General features: G+C 41.6%; 1 protein-coding gene across 1 annotated transcript; it reads right to left on the bottom strand.

Annotated features, from left to right (window-relative positions):
• Window positions 1-2713: 2713 nt before the first annotated feature.
• LOC128869609 (uncharacterized) lies at window positions 2714-16971 on the bottom strand. The gene is made up of 8 exons (XM_054112185.1): window positions 16881-16971; window positions 15930-16698; window positions 13883-15874; window positions 12346-12949; window positions 3816-5105; window positions 3608-3747; window positions 3243-3333; window positions 2714-3167 (listed from the first exon to the last, which is right to left on the bottom strand). Coding segments are annotated over exons 1-8 (4953 nt in total). The 5' UTR covers window positions 16883-16971; the 3' UTR covers window positions 2714-3102.
• Window positions 16972-18663: the final 1692 nt, after the last annotated feature.

The raw sequence follows: 18663 nt of genomic DNA on the forward strand, positions 1-18663 counted from the left end.
ACACAAATGGAAGCAGATTCCATGCATTCGGCTATAGAACGAGCTAAGAGAAATATTTGTGTATATTCACCAGAAGAATTACCAACTATACTTAGACTGGCAAGACGAAAAAATCCGTACGCTGTAGAAAGGCTTAACTACAGTGATATTATTGATCTCACAACGGCGTTCTCAAAATTGAACCATAACTTGAAGAAAAATGTCAACAATGAATCGGTAAATTGGCTTAAAATTAAGGTTCTCCAAGTAATAAAAAGTGAAAAGAGACAGTTGTTCTACAAGGAACAATAGAGAATGAAAAAGAAAGGAGTCACAAATTTTACATTAACTCACAAATATAAAAAAGAACTACCAACTTCTGACACAAAATTGAAGGATCTCAAAGATTTATGCAAAAAAAATGTAATTCCTCCCGCACACAGACATTTTTTTTTTTTAATTTACAAGGAGGGAATAATCGCGATTGTTTAGATGAACCAGACAGATTCGAAGAAGAGGACGAAGACGACAATAAATAAAGACCATGCTAATAATTTACGATCTTACTGTAATTAAAACATAATTTTATAGTAATAAAAATTCATATTAAATTTACTTATTATTCTGGGGTATTTCTTGAATAAAATAGTGTATACCATACAAAATAAAATAACGTATCAGAAACTTAATAGAAAACATTAAAAAATAAAATAGCCTATCTGATGTATTTGTAGTGTACACCTCTTTTTTGTTCACTAAAAGGATGATTATAATAATAAAAATTGGTCAGTTAACAAAATAGACTCATTTTTATAGTCTTAAAAAAAAACGTCGAAAATAATAAATATTTACAGACATAACGAGATTTGAGTGAGAGCTACTTTCGACAAAAAGTTTGAAATTCATTTTCTCAAAGCATCAAAAAATTTATAGGCTATTTGAATACTAAGGGGACGAAATATTCTAACAGAACTTACTAACTGTAGTTTATGTATGTAAACTTAATTAAGTTTAAAAAAATATTGAAAATTCGTGAGTTCGAATCTCAATGAAAACACAAAAATATAAATTTTATAATTTCTAAATAAAACAATTTAACGAAACTCCTCAGTCTGATTACTTTTTTACGAAAATGAGGAGTTATTGAGGAGTATGTGCTGATTACTTTTTGATGACGAAAATGAGTAGTTTAGAGCATAGTAGGTATATTTTTCAGTTATAAGAAATTGCTATTGGTAAAAGAGAGATAGAATATCACACCGACAAAGAGAAACTCTCAGAACTTTCCCATGGTCCCGATTTACACGAGGAGACATCTGGAAGGGAGACACTGGAAATTCTCTTTTGATGTTTCATTCGCGTACACACGGGCAAAAATGTTTCCGCGACATTTTGACATTTAATACTTTAGCATCGTCTAGTTCGGATGTATTCTAGCACGCGCTTACATGTAAAGCGGAAAACGTTCGTCAACAATTTCTTAAATATATGAATGAAAAATGCAAACTGGTTAAATAATAAATAATTTGTTGTTTTTTTTATTGAAATATATTTATAAATTCTTATACTTGAATAAAAAAAATTAAATTAAAAATACTTCATATGTAAATAATTAACTTATAATTAACTTGAGTATCTAGAAATGCAGGGAAAAATTAGGAATCAACATAAACATGTCCCATAACTATTTTAAATTATACCTACTTTACTAGCAGAAATAATCGTGCATTTCCCAAGCAGCGTTCGTATGTTTGTCATCGTTGTTATCTTCCGTTTGATTGAAAACCAACTCATAACTTAGAACTTTCTTCCACAAAAGAAGAAAACGAATGAAGCAACTGTCAAAAATTGCTTTAAGATTGGAAATACGAATAGAAGAGCAAAGCGTGTCGCCGAGTACGTGAGACAAAATCCCTTCTTTCTTCCCCGATCGTCCTTCGCCCTTGAACAAAACGTTTCCCTTCCAGATATCTCCGTGTAAATCGGGTCATGGCTAGAACAAAAATGTGTAGTTGGATGAGGATGGTGATGATGGTAATATGAGTGATTATATGATAGTCAGCTGTTTTGTAGGGTATATTTACAAAAACACAGTTCTAAAAATCTATGAATGAAAAAGTTTAATAATAATTTTTACAACTGCCTGATCTGGACTTACATGTGTGAAAATTTACAAACCGGTGGTTCTCTGCAGCCGAAAGCCGGCTCCAAATGACCGACTATCACCTCTATCTTATAGAGATCGACCTAAATAGTGAAAAAATCCATTCACTCACAAAATAATTAATTTTAATTTCAATACTTACTCGAATGTTTACAAACAGATAAATGATTTTCAACGAATAATTACAAGGCAAATAATCAAAATGGAACAGTTTTGCCGACCCTATAATTTGAACCAAAAGTTTAATTTTTACTACAATTTAAACGTTTTTTATAAAACATGTACATAAATTTGTAAAGAAGCAAAATGTTATCATTATAAGGGAGCCAATTTGTCAAGAGAAAGCGAAAAAGCTGCTAACTTATTTAGCTTACTAAATCCCGTCTGTGCGATGTAGTCAAATCTCGTCTTTGTCTAACTCATCTAGCGGTAGACACAGACAGCGTGCTCTGTCTCCCTATCTGATGTCGCCATCAAGGCTAATTAATTTTTTTGTTGTGGCATCTCGTTTGCAATTCTTTCCATTCGGTTCGTGAAACTTCGTCATTGCAACAATATAAATACAATAAAAACTTTTACAGCATTTAGACATGTTTTTATTTTTTTTTCATTTACAATAGAAAATATGCTGTCTAAATTTTCTTCGAAAAAAAACAACAAAACAAAAAAAAAACTACTATATTATAGAATACAATATAATAATAGGAGTAATTATTATACAAAATATATTTAAAACTGAAAATATGCTTAAGAAAAGAAAATGCGACCTCACTGCTTTAATTGATGTGTGTGAATTATATATAACGCGCCTGTATGTATCTAATTGACATCGACGCAATGATTTTGTTTTCTCTCTCTTGGAAAGAAAACAAAATCAATTCGGGAACGTATCTATCTGTGATCGAATTATAGCGGTCGCCACTGACCACTATAAAAACAAAAAAGCAAGCGCATCTCCACTACTGCCTAAATACCATTATTATACCAATATCTTCTTCCAGATTATCGATTTTATAACGGCATCCTGCAAAGAGGGATAGAGAGAATTTGTTTAACTCAGCAAGCAAAATATTTATATTTCCCCAACTCTATGACTTACCAATATTGATAGATACCATATCGCCTATACCAAGTGTGGCATGATCCCGATCCGTGCTAAATGAAAATAGTCCTGAAAATACAACAAATTGCTGGAAGAAAAATGTACATCTGACATTAAATAAAAGAAACATAAAATGGATATTTTTTTGCATTTTAAGTGGTTTGCTTTTATACGGTAAAATTTTCAATTCGTTTTACGCTTTCGAAACTGGTACCTTAAACCTTAAAGTTTTCTGCATAATGATTTCGCGTAATTATTCGCGAAACACAAAAAACCACAAAAGTTTAGTCATCAAAAAGCAGTAGGACACAAACACAGTAATTCCTTTTGAATGTATGCATGGATTCCCAAACTCCACTTACCAAAGGATATTTCTTAGTCCGCTTCAAAGGCTTGCTCTGCAGCGGCTTGAATCGCAAATAGCCTATATTACTATTTTGCGTATCGTAAAACGCATAGTCGATACCGTCTAATTCTGTGAAAAACAGGTTACCAGCAGTAGCTAGAAATGAACAGAATTTATATCAGAATTTTTTTAAATTCACCAAAAGAAATATCCAGTAAACTTACAAGTACGCATATCCATAAAGAGTCCACCTGTGTTAGTGGCAGATCGCAAATAGCCTACATTCTTCAGCCACGACGACAATTCATCTCGGGCGCTTTCTGCTTGTGTAGAAGTTGAGGCAGGTTGTGGTGTCGGTGCATTTGATGTTGTCGCACTTGTTGTGTTATCACGCAAACGCCTTAAACGTACACGTAGGCGGCGTGTACGACTACTTCTTGTTACGCTTGATGATGAGTCGGAGGTGCTCATTGGTGTCGGAGTTGTATGTTCACTCGAATTATTAGCTGCGTTTTTCAACTGATCGAACATTTCATTGAGTTTATCCAATGGTGGCGGTATAGGCAAAGAAACACGACTACACTCTAAAACGCCTATTCGATTTTCTGTTTCCATAACGTTCTCTGGCCGGCTATTTCGTGGCAATTCCATTGACTCATCTACTACTGCCGCTGCCTGTGTTGCTGCTGTTGCAGCCGTTACCGTTGCCGTTGCCGTATTTTTTTGTACTTGTAACTCAAAATCTGCCACTGCATCTGTTTGCTTTTGTTTTTGATTTGGATTGTTCCGCTTTCCTTTTGGCGTTCCTCTTTTCTTTTTTGGTTCCTTCGTTTCCTTTGATGGAGGATTGGTTGGGAATGTTTCACTGTCAGTTGTCGCTGGTGAGGACACTGCATTTGCATTGTTCCGCTTTTCATTTGGCCTTCCTCTTTTCTTTGCTGGTGCCTTCGTTTTCTTTGTTTGAGTGTTGGTTGGGAATGTTTCACTGTCAGTTGTCGCTGGTGAGGACACAGCATTTGCATTGTTCCGCTTTTCTTTTGGCTTTCCTCTTTTCTTTGCTGGTGCCTTCGTTTTCTTTGTTTGAGTGTTGGTTGGGAATGTTTCACTGTCAGTTGTCGCTGGTGAGTACACTGCATTTGCTTCAGCAACGATTTCACTATCAGATTCCATGCGTGCTTCAGCAATCGCTTGCAACTGATTCGCACTACTGTTTTCTATCCTACTGATCCTAGTGAGCACCGTCTCCGATGTTGTATTTGTTTCACCTAAGTAACTAAACGTTCGTGTGACTTTCTTCTTTCTATTGCTGCGCCCTCCTGCCTTTGCTTTAGTATTATTTACAGTGCTGGAGGCAGCTGGCATTGACATTTCGTTACAGGCGTCTGACGATAAATATCTAGACATCTTACGTTTTTCGTTGTTTCTATCCCTACGATCTTGGACTTGTTTATATAATGATATCAAAAAGTTATTTGTCTTTATTGGTACTTGTCCGCGCTTTGATCGACGCAACTCTAAAAATCATTGAAAGAATAATTTCAAATTTTAAACACATGTTTGCATACTCGTATGAACAACATATACATACATGGGTAACAAATTTTATCGATACTTAAATTTTTCATATTGTCTTTATTAAACCAATGTTGACGATCCATTCCCATGCATTCCCATGGCAGCCGGTTCTACGTTACCGGAATGACTCGGGTTTTTATTCCCGACCAAGGGCTGCCGCCCCAGTACACTAGCCCTGTCTAGTGTATCGTATATCACCCCACCCCTTACGTCACAGGAGCAAACTCCCGCAGCTAACCTGCTCCAAATACTTCTCCTCAGGGCTGGTGTCGAATCCAACCCTGGGCCAGAGGTATTCTACTGCTGCGTCTGCCACCAACGGCTCCACCCGAACTCCACCTCGGTTAGGTGCAATAAGTGCAACGGGTGGAGCCACCTTAAGACCTGCTCAGGCCTTAAGTCGCACAGGGAGTGGTCCACACGGTATGTGGCCACGTGTTGCTCCCGCCAACAGGCGTCTGATGCCTCCACGGCTACTACACCCCCTGATAGGCCGGCACTACCAACCGCCACCACAACCCACACCTCCACGGTGAGGAGCCTATCGGAGCAACACAACTCCCCTTTAACCCCTCCTATCCCTTCCTGCTCCAACCCCAGTGCGGGGACAAACCAGCAGCTCCTGGTCCCCCGTACAGTCTGTTCCGTGTGTCAGACCGTAATACCTCGGAATCTGGTATCAGTCCAGTGCAATTCCTGCAATGGCTGGTGCCATTTTCGGAGATGTTCCGGCCTGCGCACCACCCGTGAGTGGACAACTGCCTACGTTGCCCCCTGCTGCAGAGCTCTGCACCCACTACCTCCCCCGGAGGAGCGGCCGCCCACCACCATCAGGCCGCAACAACCACAGTGGATTGCACAGCAGGTCCAACGTAGACAACCCCACGCGTCCCTCACCCCCCGGATTACACTGACCTCACCGAGAAGCTTCAAGCTTCTCCAGTTTAACTGCAACGGACTTACGAGTAAGGTCGACGAGATAGTCGACTTTATGAACCGGCACAGTATCAAGATAGCTGCGGTCCAAGAAACAAAGTTGCACGCTAGGTCATCTCTGATCACCAGGGATGGCTATAACGTGCACAGACACGATCGCGAGCGAGACAACGGTGGTGGCCTAGCGTTTATAGTCCACCACACTGTGCAGTATCGTCTTATCGATGAAGGAATCGACCCCAGGGACAGCACCTTAGAATGTCAAGGCATAGCTGTCCGGTCAGGCGATTCCGAGCTCGAAATTTTTAATATATACATACCCCCTGTCACCTGCTGCCCGGCAGGATATCACCCTGATATAGGTGCGCTCATCAGAGGTGAAAACCGATTGGTTGTAGGTGACTTCAATGCGCATCACGATCTTTGGCATTCAAGCCTGCCAAATGATCGTAGGGGACAGCAATTGGCAGAGCAGATAGACGACTCGACATTCAGCACAGTGAACGACGACGCCCCCACCAGGGTAGTGGGCAATTGTAGCAGCTCGCCTGACCTAACAATAGCTAGCGCGGGTCTGATAAATAGCATAACGTGGCGACCTATGCTATCGCTTGCATCAGACCACTTGCCCATTATCGTCTCGATCGAGAGACCTGCCGATTTCGTTTCCGCGAATCACCGGTCCTATTTTAACTTTATAAAAGCTAATTGGGCCGGCTTCACGGAATTCACCGAGGACACCTTCGCCGCTCTTCCCATCCCCACTGATGTGCGCGTCGGCGAACGCGCATTCCGCAAGGTGCTCACAGCTGCTGCGGCTCGCTTCATCCCAGCTGGATGTTATAAGGACATCCGTCCCCACTTCCCAGCAGAAGCAGCCAGTTTAGCAAACGAGCGTGACCACCTACGCCAGGCCGATCCCGGGGATCCCCGCATAAGGGATCTCAATTTGGAGATCCGGCAACTGGTAAATCAACACAAGCGGACTAAATGGGTTGAGCACCTGAAGACTTGTAACCTCACCTCCGGAGTGAGTAAGCTCTGGTCCACCGTTAGGTCCTTGTCGAACCCGACGAAACACAACGACAAGGTGGCTATCACCTTCAACGGTTGTACTTCGTCGGACCCGAAGAGATGCGCGAGCTATTTTAGCCGGCTGTTTACACTGCATCCTCCGGGCGACAGAACCAAACGTCGTGTTACCAGAAGGCTGCACAAACTGACGAACGACAGTGCGCCACTTACTTTCTCCGGCGATGAGGTTCAGGGGGCCATCAACAAGTCGAAATCTTCGAAAGCCATTGGCCCTGACGGACTTAACGCGCTGATGCTGAAGCATCTGGGACCCCTGGGAGTAGGATACCTCACAAGGGTCTTCAATTTGTCTCTGGCCACTCTCATCATCCCTGACAAGTGGAAAGCAGGGAGAGTGGTCCCACTATTGAAACCTGGGAAACCCGCCAACCAAGGGGAGTCCTATCGGCCGATAACTCTCCTTTCCCCAGTAGTGAAGACACTTGAAGCCCTCCTACTCCCACTCTTCACGACCCACCTGGCCCCAGCCCCACATCAGCACGGATTCCGACGAGTGCACAGCACCACCACGGCACTCACCGCCATAAACGCCCAGATAAATCGCGGGCTTAACCAAAACCGCCCCTGCGAGAGGACTGTCCTAGTAGCGTTGGACCTAAAGAAGGCTTTCGATACAGTCAGCCATTCCACGCTACTAGATGATATTTATCAGTCGACACTCCCGCCAGGGCTGAAGAGGTGGTCCGCGAACTACCTGAGCGGTCGGCACTCGTCAGTGATTTTTCGAGATCAAATGTCAAAGCAGAGGAAGATTAAGCAAGGCGTACCGCAGGGTGGTGTCCTTTCACCCTTGCTTTTTAACTTCTACATCTCGAAGCTCCCCCAACCACCAGCGGGAGTTTCCCTGATCTCATACGCTGACGACTGCACGATAATGGCGTCGGGCAATGACATCGATGGCCTGTGTTCCAAAGTGAACAACTACCTCACCGACCTTTCTCGCTTTTTCACTGCGAGGAATCTCCAACTTTCCCCCACTAAGTCCACGGCGACCCTTTTCACCACCTGGACAAAGGAGGTCAAGCTGTCCCTTAAGGTAAAAGTCGACGACACACCAATTCCGACTGTGAATAACCCCAAAATTTTGGGTGTAACCTTTGACAGCTTGCTCTCCTTCTCTGCGCACACAACCGCAATTGCCACTAAAGTCCAAAATCGCAACAAGGTCCTCAAATCGCTGGCCGGCAGCACTTGGGGCAAGGACAAAGAACTGTTGCTTTCGACATTTAAGGCAATTGGCCGGCCGGTTCTAAACTATGCTGCGCCTGTCTGGTCGCCTGGCACTAGTGATTCGCAGTGGATAAAGCTTCAGACATGTCAGAATACCGCCATTCGGACAGCGACCGGGTGCCTCCTGATGTCACCCATACAACACCTGCACAACGAGGCACAAATGCTCCCAGTCGCGGAGCACAACAAACTGCTCAGCAAGCAGTTCCTGCTGGGGTGTTACCGCAGGTTTCACCCCTGCAGACACCTGCTTGAGCCTGAGCCGCCTCCCAGGCACGTCAGGAGACACCTCCTCGACTACGCTGACGAACTCCAGGACAAAACTGACCGAGACCTACTGGACCGGACAGTATTCAGACAGTCAATAAACGACATTCACCGGGAGGCCGTTACCACCTTCATGAACTCCCGTCCCGTGAATGCCGTAATCGGAGTCCAACCACCACCCATTGCAGAAGAAGAGCTCCAGCTTCCCCGTGAGACTCGTGTAACATTGGCACAATTACGTTCTGGATATTGTAGCAGGTTAAACTCCTACTTATCCAGAATTGACCCCGACATACCAAACACATGTCCGGCATGTGAAGGTACCCCGCACGACACTAACCACCTCTTCACATGCCCCCTTAATCAGACTCATCTAACCCCCCTCTCCCTCTGGACCCAACCCGTCGAAACAGCATGTTTCCTGGGCCTACCCCTAGATGAGCTAGACGAAGACGACAGATGATATACCCACACTGACAGGGCTAACTATGCTGTTAAAACAACAACAACAACAACATCCATTCCCATGGCAGCCGGTTCTACCATACCACAATGCCTGTCACCCTTGTAAACTAGCCCTGTCTGATGCACCGAATCTCACCATTCTTCTATCCTCACAGGAACAATCCTATGCAGCAACTTTGCTCCAAATACTTCTCTTCAGGGCTGGAGTTGAATCCAACCTCGGGCCAGAAGTATTCTATTGCTGCGTCTGCCATAAACGGCTCCACCCGAACTCCACCTCTGTTAGGTGCAACAAGTGCAACGGGTGGAGCCATCTTAAGGCCGGCGGGCCAATTAAAAGGTCAAAAAAATCGATTTTTTTTTTTCCTGAAATCAATAGCTTAGATATTCAAGAACATGAGACACAAATTTTCAGAGTTAAATTCCAAGTATTTGCAGAGCTACAGAGCCGAGCGTAGTGCGGCGTCGAGCTTATTGTTGTAGTTTGAAGCGCGTTTTCTAGGCTTTTCATTTTCACGATTTTACCTAATTAATGTACACGATTGCAAAAAAACTAAACGAGCTATCCATTTCATTCAAAATGCGTTATCTTCAGTATTGTTTTCTCTTCTATGTGAACTAAAAAAAACATCCAAAAACTTTTTTTAAGCGACTTTTTTACCCAGTTGAAGAGATTTTTTTTCCTTGAAAAATCACTTTTTTTTCTACCTTCCCCAAAAATTCGAATTTTACGTGTTTCTCCCAATTTTCTTAGTTCACATCGAAGATAATTACATCAAAATTAATCTTTTTTTTTTTTTGTTTTCAGATGAAAATTGCAAGTTGTATCTTGTACAGAAGTTGGATACTTCAGTGGCAAGGCGCTCTGGGAATCTATTGATAACTCGGCTTACAATATATTGTTGGAGATTGTACAAATTTTTTTTTTTAGTTCAAATATATATTAAACTATCCCCAAAACTTCATTTGGCTAATTGTTTTTTTTCTCATCCTACAACGCTTCGCGAAAACTACTGAATTTGGGACATCTAATTGGCCCGCCGGCCTTGAGACCTGTTCAGGCCTTAAGACACATAGGGAGTGGACCACACTGTGTGTGGCCTCGTGTTGCTCTCGCCAGCAGGCGTCTAATGCCTCCACGGCTACTACCCCCCCCCAACCACCAGCGGGAGTTTCCCTGGTCTCATACGCTGACGACTGTACGATAATGGCGTCGGGCAATGACATCGATGGTCTGTGTTCCAAAGTGAACAATCGGCGATCCTCTTTACCACCTGGACAAAGGAGGTCAAACTTTTTTTTTAAGGTAAAAGTCGACGACACACCAATTCCGACGGTAAACAACCCCAAAATCTTGGGTGTAACCTTTGACAGTTTGCTCTCCTTCTCAGCGCACACAACCGCAATTGCCACTAAAGTCCAAAACCGCAATTGCCACTAAAGTCCAAAACCGCAACAAGGTCCTCAAATCGCTTGCCGGCAGCACTTGGGGCAAAGACAAAGAACTGTTGCTATCGACATTTAAGGCAATTGGCCGGCCGGTTCTAAACTATGCAACACCTGTCTGGTCGCCTGGAACTAGTGACTCGCAGTGGACAAAGCTTCAGACATGCCAAAATACTGCCATTCGGACAGCGACCGGTTGCCTCCTGATGTCCCCGGTTCAACACCTACACAACGAGGCACAAATGCTTCCAGTAATGGAGCATAACAAACTGCTCAGCAAGCAGTTCCTGCTTGGATGTTACCGCAGGTTTCACCCCTGCAGACACCTGCTTGAGCCTGAGCCGCCTCCCAGGCACGTCAGGAGATATCTCTTAGACTACGCTGACGAAATCCAGGACAAAACTGAACGCAATCTACTGGACCTGACAGTATTTAGGCAGTCAATAAACGACATTCACCGGGAGACCGTCACCACCTTCTTAAGCTCGCGTCCGGTGAATGCCGTAATCGGAGTGCAACCACCACCTACAGTAGATGAAGAGCTCCAGCTTCCTCGTGAGACACGTGTAACACTGGCACAATTACGTTCTGGATATTGTAGCAGGTCCTACCTATCCAGAATCGACCCCGACATAGCGAACATAGGTATGTCCGGTATGTGAAGGCACCCCGCACGACACTAACCACCTCTTCACATGCTACCTCAAACCGACTCATCTAACACCCCTCTCCCTCTGGACCCATCCCGTAGAAACAGCATGTTTCCTGGGCCTACCCCTAGATGAACTAGACGAAGGTGACAGGTGATATACCCGACACTGATGGGGCTACTATTACTGTTAACAAACAAACAAACAATACAACCTCACGCCTCCCTCACACCCCGCGTTATGATAGTCCTCCCGAGTAGCTGGAAGCTTCTTCAATTTATCTGTAACTGACTCACGATGAGATAATCGAGTTTATGAAACGACACGGATTCCCAATAGGTATGGTCCAAGAAACCAAACTTTGTACGCTAGCTCCTCCTTGATAACCAGGAATAGCTATAACGTGCGCAGACAAGATAATTAAGAGCTTTGTATTAGAGGATGACGATCAAGCAGTGGTTAATTACAATTGCGTTAGCAGCTTCAAACTGCTGATGGAATTCACCAGGTGTATGATATTGCAAGCTGCTACCTGCTATATCCGGGTGACTCTGATCTACCTGTGGCCAGAAAGACCTCGGGGCTTGCCGTTTGCGCACTGATCCAGCGCTCCCTGAGTTGACGCGAAGCCTATTTTCCAGGAGCAGAAGTAGCATTATTATTGAATTATTAGCTGCAATCACCGCAAGTGCTGATGATAGATATCAGAATCAAGGGCTTGTGCAAAGATTAGCAACTCATAATGTACGATCCTTTCGAAACCCATCAACGCTAGGCATTACCTACGGTTTGAGAAACCTCAGCTCGTTTTGCCCTCGTTACATTTGTACCTTATTATCGCAAATAATTAATTTTTCATCACCTCGACCAATCGGTGACTAAATTTTGTTCCGTTTTATTAGCATTTCGCTCTTTTAACTATTTACTTGATTTCATTTAATTTTTCACTGATTGGGTGACCAGAGCTAGGACCTTCCTGTACGAAAACGAGTGCAAAGAATTTCGCTTGTGTACCCAAAGTCTAACATAAAACCACCTATCACCAATTTGTTAGCAAACATTTTAAACTACTTAACTACTATTTACTCACCTACTTTATCCGAGGGTTGTGTTTCGGTTGCAATAGCATCGTTGCTAGCAGTCACATTGGTTCGTGCCTTCTTAGCACCTTTGGCTTTTGCTTTAGGCAACACACGCGGCACAGGCACTGTTGGTCTTTTGAATAAAGCGTCGTCATCTGTTTGACATGCCACCTGTGTTGCAGTTTTTGTTACCGAAGAGCCCGTCGATTTTCCACTACGATTATTATCGGAACAATTGTACAAAAACGGCGCTGGCGGTGATATGCATTCGTCCATTGGCGCTGTTGATACTGCAAATGACGGTGGTGGCGGTATGGGTGAAACAACGAGTGGTAGGTTTGGTGATGGCGCTCTACTTGGTGTCGGTGAAATATGAAATGGCGGAGGAGGTGACGGTATATGCAAACTACAGATTTTTGAAACAGTAGGTGGCGACGATAGTGGCTCTATTGTCGAAGAAGGGCAATTCTCCCTCTCGGGTGACACATTGACGGCGGGTCCTGTATCCTCAGGTGCAGAGTCTCCCTTCGAGTATAGCGAACGCTTTGATATGTTTGATTTCCGTCTTTTGCTCTTTTTATGTATTTCCAAATATTTTTGTGTTATTTCAGGCTAAAAATAGAATAATGAGAAAATGGTTGTAAAAAATAAAGATGCGTTGAAAAATATATTGTAATGAAATATAAACATATTGAATGAAGCTGTTTTCAATGCTGTTAGTGATTGATTTCTTACTAAAAGCAGCCCACTTTCATTGTATCAAAAACAAGGGGATCATAGCATAATATTAGTTTGGGGGAAAAAGAAATCGGCTATTCTTGCGCAAATGGTTTAAAACTGTTTTATTGGCGATGCTATGACTACTAACATGTCGGTCAACTTCAATTATTTCTGTGATTTTATCGACATAACATCAAAAATTCCTGAACGGAATCGACGATACCAAAATTGTACGTAATTTAGCCGCTTGACTTGCATTTTCGCCTTTATCAAAGAAAAACTGTAGAATGTAATGAGTTTTCTCTTTGTTGACTTCCATTGTTAACACCCTGTAACTCACAACTGAATGAAACAAACAAAAGCCAGCAAAATAATTTTTCTCAAGAGCGTACATGAACTTTAAATTGTTTGACCGATACTTTACGAGATATCAGTCACTACAGCCATCTACCGAGAACATAATGAGCTTATATTTCCTTTTCCCCCCAACTTAATATAATGAATAATTCGTTGCCACATTCACGGCTCAACTCAAGTAAAATATGAAATAAACACATACAAACTTATGTACACAGTTTTTGTTCTTAGTCTTCTAACGTTTTCAGCAAAAACAATGAAAACGCGTTTATCACTTCAGGTCGTAAGTTACAAAGCTAAATAGTGTCGTAGTTTTTTTCCATAGTAAAAACAATGTAAATTAACAATGAATTGAGTTACGTACGCAACTTATTCACAACAGCAATAATTTGAAATTACTGCTAACCAAATACGCTAAGTTACAACAACATAAATTAACACATTTTGATTGTATTTCATTTCACTTACCAACTGTTCTTCCTTCTTTTTTCGGTTACGACATTTTTTGTCTTGTGTTGTGTTATAGTTAATTGTCGTCGGTGACAGAAAGGACACACGTTCAGTGCTGTTATCACCTACTAGTGAGGAACTGTGGCGTGATCTCCGTATCAATTGCGAAAGCGTCGATTTACTTCTGGTTACGTTTGTGATTGCATTATCCTTAAACACGTCGGGTGCTGATGGTAGTTCATTAAATATCAAATCATCGCCAATTTCACACTCTACTGTAACATCTCCGTTTTCATTTTCCTCCACTTCCTCATGTAGTCCATGTGATTCACCCACTAAGTCTCTACGCAAAATTTCATATTGAATACACTCCTCGATTTGTAATTTCTCTTGCAAAGCTTGCTTCATATCAGCAGTAGATTTTTGTAAGGGTGTAGGCCTTATTAACGTGTGACCGAGTGAGTTACGCTTACGCAAATCAAGTATTTCCAGATTAGTCAAACGTTTTAATTGTGCTTTCAACTCCTCCGCAAACTTCTCACCATTTTTTGGAGTATTTGGTGGCTTATTTAATGGACGCTTCGGTTGTTTTCGCGTTGTGGATTGCCCTCGCTTCGAATGATGTAAATTAAGTGGATGCGCAGGTGGTGGTCCGGGATCTGTCTGTGTGTTGCTGGTTATTAAAGGTGTGGCTGTAGGTCGACTTGGTAATGTGCGTTTGGTTGTGAGCCGACTATGTACAGCCGGCTGGTGTTTTTCGGTGGCAAGGTTAAGTGGACCGCTCTTCCTTAAGACCCGTTTTTTGTTCATCAAATAAATGGTGTCACCTTCATCTTCATCTTCAGTGATTAGGGGGGAATTAGCCACTTCAGTAGTTGAGAGTTCTGCCGTTTTCCTAGCAAGGTTGCTTTTATCGCCGAAATTCCGATGTGTAGTTGGCTCCGTTACCAAATGTTCATTGTTTAAGGATTTACGTCTGGCCGGTGGTAGAGGGCTCTCATTCTCAGCTACTGAATTAGCACATGGGTTTTCAATCAATTCGTGAACCTTCTTCGATTCTGTCCTTGTTTGGGTAAGAGTTTGATTGCTGCTTGTAGATGTTATTATTTGATTTACTGGTTGCACCGAGTTGCGACATTCGTTCTGTGTTCGATTGTTATCTGTATATGCTTCCTGATTTATTGGCCGCAACGGACTGCGGCATTCGTTCCGACTAGGCTCTCTCAATGCAGACACGACCACTTTCTCAGTATGTGTATTTGGTTTCGTAAAAGTTTGCCATTGAGATTCATGTGAATGACTATTATTAGTGATTATGTTATTATCTCGTACTGAATCAGTCGAAACTTTATAATTTATTGTGTTAGAGCGCATGAAAGTACCATGACACTTTGATGGGCTATTATTTCGTATCATAGTGTTGACTAACGTCTGCTCATTCTCAGTTTCGTGTGTACGATGAAGACCATCACTAAGCGATACGTGTTCTTTATCATTGTGTTGTTTTGTTGATGGTGTCGGCGCGTTATTAAAAGTCTGGTTCACGGGTATAACAATCTTTGGTACTTGTGACTGGGACTTCTGTATACATATAAGTGCCTTCTGTACTTCATGCAGCAATTCCTGAGTATTTGGTTCTTGGCTCTTATTTACTGGATGACTTGTAGATATATGAGCTTGCGCCTGCCGCAAAAGCTCTTGTGTCTGCGGCAATACATTGGAATGTCCAACCGACTCAGGAGCTGCTTCAATTCGAACCATTGTATTTTCGATACTTTTCATTTGTTTTACTGCCCCCTCCAGCGCTTCTGCAATCATATCTCGAATGCTTGGCAAATCTTTTTGGGTCATATGTTCATTTTCTGAAGGCTGTAACGTGCCAGGAATCGAATTATGTTCTGCAGTTTGCATCGGTTGGTCCGCAGTTGGCACATTACTTCTGCGTGGTGGTATTGTTTCCAACGTTTTTGCTGGTTTATGATGCATTGGTGTACTACATATTTGTGGCGCCTAAAATCAAATATATTTTTACATTGTGCAGTCGTGGCCATACATATATACTTACAAAATCAGGCGAACTAAGCGTGTTTTCGAATCCTTTTAGTAGATTGCGCCTGCCATAGTTACCCTTATTTGATAGCCCTTGCAGCACTTGACGCCTTAGGTGATTTTCGCTTCGTACGGCCCCGGATCGCGATATCTTTGCTAGAGGTGAACGCAGCGATTGCCGTCTTACTGAATGAGGGGTGCCCGGCTGCGAAAGAAAAGATGGTACAGGCGTGCAACATGGTCTTTGTTGTTCAGCGATGGCCGCTAACGGTTGAACACTATTTTCTGGCAAACGTTGTGGGCTAGATTCCGGCGATACTGGCATAGATGTTGTTTCTGGTCGTTGAGTTTGTTCACATATTATGGGTAATTGAACATCTTCTTCAAATATTTCCGATTGCCGGCTCGTTTCAGAAACTGACGTCCGCGAATCCCGCAACTCCTGGTTTGATATCTCCAATTTGATATCAGCACATTTTGAAATTGGGGATTCTGATTGTTGTAATTCGTCCTCCCCCTGTGCCTCTTCACTACAGACAGGACCTTCTTTTATACAATTATTTACAACATCCACAATAGGCGGATCTCTAATTACCGGTGGATGAGGAGAACTTATTCGCCTTAGGCGTACATTCAAGCTAAACCGTTCAGGTTCGCAATCAAATATACGCCTACGACCCGGTTGTACTGCACCACTCTTTTTCTGCAAAAATTGTGCCAAGCGGTGGCCATCACTGTCGTCGAGAAATTCAGATAATTCGCTTAAACTGACGTGATCGGCAGCCCTATAGAAATTGCAACGATAATAATTAATATCATATAATTCTAAAATTTCAGTGTCTAAAGAGCACAAGCTGCATAATAACAAACTAGAACTAAAAACACATAATCTCCTTCGCGCACTTTTAATTTTTGACACTTTTCTAATTTCATATGGACTTTTTTTTAATCTACGCACCAAACTTACATCAAATATTAATTAATTCGCTTTATATTTACTAAACGAAATATATCAACTCTCCGACGCTTGTATTTTCCATTCTCATATAGCCGTTACTGCGCCATTTTTACGAATTGTATTGACGTTGCCACCCCAGTAAGAACGTTAAATGAAAGGTTGTGCGGAGAGCCATAAATTTTTTTTAATGATAAGTATTTATTTGGTTTTCACATATGTATATATTTTTCTAAAATTAGTGACTTACATCAGTGGTACATCATTTAAAGTTCTAATAAAAACAGTTTAATAACAGAAAATAAGTATACTTTACCACAATAAAGTATTGACTTGAGCTAAGATACAAGTACATTGCAATAATCGAATGGCAGCGCTATGCAGGGTTGCAACTTTCATTCAAAGGAACTTTAACCCGAATGCGGCACATTGAGCTCAATTTTATTTATTTAAGCCACAAATAAGCATGTTGATAGCAAAAATATTCTAATCACCTTGGCGAATAAGAGCATGTCGAATCTATTGGCCTCTGGTGACGCCCCAGCATGCTTGTCCAGCAGGCTTATATGTGTGCGTGTCGGGTGACACTCGTACTTGCTTCGTGTCACACATACTTGTTGTCGGCTTTTGAATGATGAAAATCAAAAATTTTAGATATTAGCGTCAAGCACCCGACACGAACACATATAAGCCTGCTGGACAAGCATGCTGGAGCGTCACCAGAGGCCATATACAAGGTGGCGACACTCAAATACAATATTTACATGTAAAACATTATTACAATTTGGTTTTTGAATGACAAAATGTCAAATATTACAATTTCAATAAAAGTAAAGCCTCCCATTACAATGGTATAACTTAACTTTGCATCAACTTAGAACTCTCGAGATATTTTCTCCATTGCTCCAATAATAAATAAAATTCCCTGGTGGCTTGTCCCTTATCATAAGATGCGAAACTCTTACATTTTGAGTGAAAGTATGAGCTCATTTCAAAACTTGGCAACATTCACACATTGTGGGATGATGAACAGCTGATAGGCGAAATGGCGGGTTGCTAGAAAAAATGCGCCGAAAATAACTAACGAAAACAGTTCGTTTTGCTTAATGAAAAAATGCCGTGATTGAAATGTTTTTAATTATTTGTCTTAAAATTAATTCAATTGAATTTTAATTAATCTTGTGTACATATGTATGTATATGAATACGTTTTACTCGTACATACATACATGTAATTTTATTGAAAACTGTGTGTAGGTTTATGTCGGTAAATTTGTATATCTGTAAATATTTTAAGGTTGAAAAGTGAAAAGAATATTTTACAAAGATTAAAGATAATCTGTTTTAATTTAATCCGTTCATTGTATCAAAATTTTATTTTTGGTTACCCACTTTTTGTGTGATAGTAAAACATTACAATAGTTTATGTTTTTATTTATAACTAATGTTGTCGCAGCAGAAACATTCCCGATGCATGTACGAGGAATGCTGCTGGAGGATATAAATCCGGGTCGTTCCGGCAACGTAGAACCGACTAACGTACCTAAAGTGCTTTAAATACTTATTATTGTATATTAATTTTGTATTTGAATTTTGAATAGTTTCATTTTCATCTCATTTTTGAATTTTTTGCTTATTTATGTGCACATTTCAAACTGATTGTGGCACAATCATTGTGCTTATTTTTATTATATTATATGTATGTAGGTGTATACAAGTGATATAAGGCTATTGGGCAACTGCGCACTAAATACTAACCTCAGTGGTGGCGTGGAAACTAAAAATTCCCAATTTTT

Source organism: Anastrepha ludens, chromosome 2, assembly GCF_028408465.1.
Source record: "Anastrepha ludens isolate Willacy chromosome 2, idAnaLude1.1, whole genome shotgun sequence".
In the NCBI taxonomy this organism is placed as follows: domain Eukaryota; kingdom Metazoa; phylum Arthropoda; class Insecta; order Diptera; family Tephritidae; genus Anastrepha; species Anastrepha ludens.